We start from the raw sequence: 4,474 nt of genomic DNA, 5'->3' as shown, positions 1-4,474 counted from the left end.
GAGGGAGAGAGCCAGAAACAGAGGATTTACTGCTAACTCACTCGTGCCTCCTGTGCTGAGAATGGAGGGGGGCGGGGAAGAGGAGAACAGGAGCTGGGAAGCATTATATAGACCGGGAGATGAAGAAATTCCCATTCGCTCTGTTGTATAATTAGTCTAACTGCGAAGAAAGCTCAACTTGTCCAGTTTTACCTTCGTTCCATATATGGAGAGGATGGGCAGGGCGAGACGACAGGGAGCGTTCCAATTAGAAGGTTGAACTTGGCTGGGGGCGTTGCCTTTTCTGTGACGTCAGAGTGAAGGAGGAGGAAGCGTGAGCAGCTAGGGTGCGTTTTCTGTAAGAGCGATAAACAAGAGGAGAAAAGTAAAGCCAGCACGGAGAAGAAGAAAGGGGAGCGTGACATACGGAGCGGCGGACACACGGCGGGGCGGGAGGCACTGGGCTCGCTTGTCTTTAGCACATGAACGGAGGAATTGAGGAAGGAAGGAAGCTGAGAGAACTTTGACCATTTACAGAGTGGATTACCCCTGTGCTCTATCCTGGCAGAAGTTCTTGTGGAAGGGAGAAGTAGAAGGAAAGTTTTTTTTCTCCTCATTTCTATGTGGTGTCATTGCGTCAGTTCCCTCAGCAAGCAGATGAACATGCTGCCCGCACTCCATTCCCCGCTGTAATTCCCGCAAACTTTGCACAGGTGGAAGTGTTTGGAATTTCTGACGTACTTTCCCCCTCGGAATACAAAGCAGGAAGAGGCTTCGATATTTCAGGCTATTGCGTGGTGCCCGGAGCAGAGGAAGGATGTACCTGGCGGATGGCAAGGCGCTGCGTCTCTGGCACCTGGGGCTGGCGCTTTTCGTGCTGCTGCCCGCGGCCGGTCGGGCTTTGGTTTGCTTACCGTGCGATGAATCGAAATGCGAGGAGCCCAAGAACTGCCCGGGGAGTATAGTTCTGGGCATCTGCGGCTGCTGCTTCATGTGCGCCCGGCAGAAGAACGAGAGCTGCGGGGGAGTCTACGGGCTGCATGGAGCGTGCGACAGGGGCTTGCGTTGTGTGATCCGCCCCCCGCTTAATGGCGACTCCATCACGGAGTATGAAGTGGGGCTTTGTGAAGGTATGGTGCTCACATATTTCACTGCAACTTTTCCATGATCACACTGAGTGATGTCTGCTAGATGGAGACATCAGGAGCTGTGACAGCTATAGGCTGCCATTATCAGCTGATTAATGATTTATTGTCATCTATTAATATTGTGTTGGATGCAAACACAGCCAGGGAATAGGTACTGAGCGATCAGAAATAATCAGGATAGCCTGCGACTATCATTCTACACAAACCGTGTATGCTTAATAATAGGCTTGTTTGCTTTACTAGATTGCTGATGCTGTGTTGGATAAGCAATCTGATGCCAAATATCTTGTAGTGGAAGCTAATCCAGGCTCCTGGATCCCAGTGTGCAGGCATAGGATGCTTCTGATCACATTGTTTTAGTACCCAAGGATATGACCTGGTTAGTAAAAAGACATTCTTTAATCACATGAACTTGGGTTTTACCTCCTTTTTGCAATGGGAAAAAGTGCCTAAAAAAAAAAGCATGCACATGTCATATTTCTATACAGAATGCTATAGACACCGGTGCTGGTATTTATAGAAAACAGAAGATCTTCCATGTGTAGAATGTTGGTGACCCGTAAGAGATCAGGGAAGAGTTTTATGTGGATAATGGAAGCGGAGTCATGTGTGACTTATTAAAAAGCAAAGAATGTCAGTCCACAAGAGCTGGGATTGTGGTTAGTAGTGCAGGAATTAGAGATGTGATGCAGTGGATCCCAAGAGGATGCTTGATCATGTTCAAAAGAGATCTTTGGCGTGAGGACATGAATTCCATGATAGAAGAGCTAGATTACACTGGCTCATTCTTTGATTGCTTTCTACATTTTGTACATTTGTATGGATGAGTGTGGTAGGGTTTGTTAAAATATATTTATATTCCTCATTCCCAATGCTCAAATATTAGGTTTTAGAGTTTGGTGGTGATGTCCATTGAGTTGTAGTTTTAAAATTGTCAACACAGGGTTTGCTGGCATTCCACAATCTAACTGTATCCGTAATGCAACAGGTTGAACAATGCCACAGCTACTGAAACATCAAGCCCACCCCATTCCTTCATTTGACAGCCGTCTCTATAGATTACAAGGGGTCTATAATCCAGAATAATCAACTTTTTATAGTGTAGTTTTCAATCCTCATTGCTTGGACTTTTGCGTCTAGGAAACCATTATTAATATTAACTAATTGTTGTTATTATTGACTATTCTTCTATGTGATAGATTTCTATTTCTAGAGGAAGTGGCCCTGCACTGGAAATTATTATATTGATATTATTGTGCGGTGCTTTTTCTGTTTAGATCACATAGTAGTAACATGTCATGCATGTAAATAAATGTAGCATTGTGTATTAGTGTTCTCCAGAACCGAGGCACAGCATGTGACCGAGAAGTCTACAAACTCTTCAACAATCCACCATGTTCATATCGCCTGTTACCTTTATTCCTAAAGATATTTGGATGTATAATAAGGCATGAAGTCATGTGAAGTAACCAACTGCAACCATTATCAATCATCTGCTATCATCTCTGCTCTGAACTGATAAAAGGTTAAATATTGGTTGCTGTGGAAACTACGCTTTGCACCTGATCATTGCTCCTTTCATTGCTCCGTTAAACAAATCCACATAACACTATATGTGTAAGACATTTAGATTTGTCATTTGTTATTTTCAGCTATCCATTGATTTTAAATGCTTGGTAATGCAAAAGACACATGGTATGGATAAAACCCTCTGAAATGGGAATAGGTAAAATATATTTCTATTTAATGGCACATGCAGGTCTCATTGCAAAGACTGAAAGATTAGCCCTTCCTGAAGAAAGAGTTAGGAATTGCGTGATGCTATCTAAAGTGATTCCATTTCAAGGCCTCTGTCTTGTGTTCTAGTAAGAGACGGTCTCCAGAGGCTTTCTAAGTCACCAGCAGATGTTTAATGCTGCTTTTCCCTGCCTTCTTCCTTGCTCTCTTGTCAGACTTAAGTCTATTGCACTGTGCTGCGGACTGAACAAGAAATATCCTAAATATCATTTACTGCTGCAGAGACAACTCGCTCATCCTCCTGAGGAAATGGCATTGATAGTATACTTTGTCCCTCTGTTGCCTCATGTGTAATCCGTTGGCATATTAACACTACCTATAAATATTCTGTAATTAAGTGTGATTGTGTATTTATCATACTTTTCAGCAAAACTGAGATTTACAGCTTTAAGATTTTTTATCGTGCTGCTTTTTGAATTTGAAACAAAGGTTAAGTACAGTCAGTAAAGGCAGCGTTTGCATATCCTAAATAGCTGAACTAATCTGATGTAAGGCTAGCTACAAAACTCTGTGATCTTTTTCCCAATGCTGACAGCAGTACCAAACTCCTTAGAAGAGTTGCTGGGAGATTTCTCTACAAGTAGGAAGATCTCCCTGTGGGATAGCAAGAGCCTTCTAATGCTTGAGACGCTCACCATTGTTTTAAATAAAATAACCCGATTATCAGAAGCAATAGTCAAATTCAGGAGCCTGGCTGAATATGGTCACATTTACTTAAAAGCATCAGGTCACCTAAAGCAGAATTTTTGTTTGTGAGATCTTACCCATATATTTGCTTAAATCCACTGACCTGTATACCAGCATTAAAATTCATAGTTTTTATACTAACTTTTTTTGCTGATTATTTTGAAATTTGTAATAGTGAATGCATCAGGGGTTAAAACAATCCTGTGTTAGTAGTAAGTGAGCCGACTCAAAGGAGGGAAGGAAGAAGAACATAAACTGTTATGGGAAACTGTTAAGACTTTTGGCGACCCAGAAATCCAACTTTTAAAGGGCAGCTCAGCTTCTGCTAGAATTTTCTTTTGAAATCATATAACAATATTGTTGATACGAATGCTAAAAGTGTCATTTGGTAATTTAATCTTATTAGGTTACCTTTGCATTTCAGTCTGCAGCCACTGTAATCTTAAACCTAATTTGGGAACCTATGGGGTGTACAAAAGGTGGCATATGGTGGCAGAGTAACTTTAGTGTGCACCAAGTATCTACGTTATAATATATGTATGCATTATTAAATAGTCACACTTGTAAGTTTAGACTGCATAAAAATGCATTTCAAATAGCTCTTTCCTTCCGCTGTGACTGGTTCTCATCCCTGTTGATGCAGCTTAGTTTGTTTTCAATAGGGTATTTAGAAAGATCTTCAATTCAACGTGTATGAATTAACAATAACTGCAATAGTTGCAACTGTGGTTGGAGTTCTGTGGCTCCACAATTAAATTTTCTTTTGTTAAAAAAAACTTTTAATCTTCCATCTCATTTATGTACGTTGTAAGGATTTCAGACAACTATATTGCAGATGCTTACGTGCCTCCGTGTGGTAGATT

At 41.5% G+C, this 4,474-nt stretch overlaps 1 protein-coding gene across 1 annotated transcript in view; it reads left to right on the top strand.

The window, feature by feature from the left end:
- Positions 1 to 4,474, top strand: part of CRIM1 (cysteine rich transmembrane BMP regulator 1) — a gene marked incomplete in the record, with an annotated part of 392,052 nt that continues 387,578 nt past the window's right edge. Inside the window, 1 exon segment of the mRNA XM_072409242.1 lies at positions 1 to 1,109. Within this exon segment, the coding sequence (XP_072265343.1) occupies positions 797 to 1,109 (313 nt within the window).

This window comes from Pyxicephalus adspersus, chromosome 4, assembly GCF_032062135.1.
Source record: "Pyxicephalus adspersus chromosome 4, UCB_Pads_2.0, whole genome shotgun sequence".
Taxonomy (NCBI): Eukaryota; Metazoa; Chordata; class Amphibia; order Anura; family Pyxicephalidae; genus Pyxicephalus; species Pyxicephalus adspersus.
This window is presented reverse-complemented; position numbering and strand designations above follow the sequence as displayed.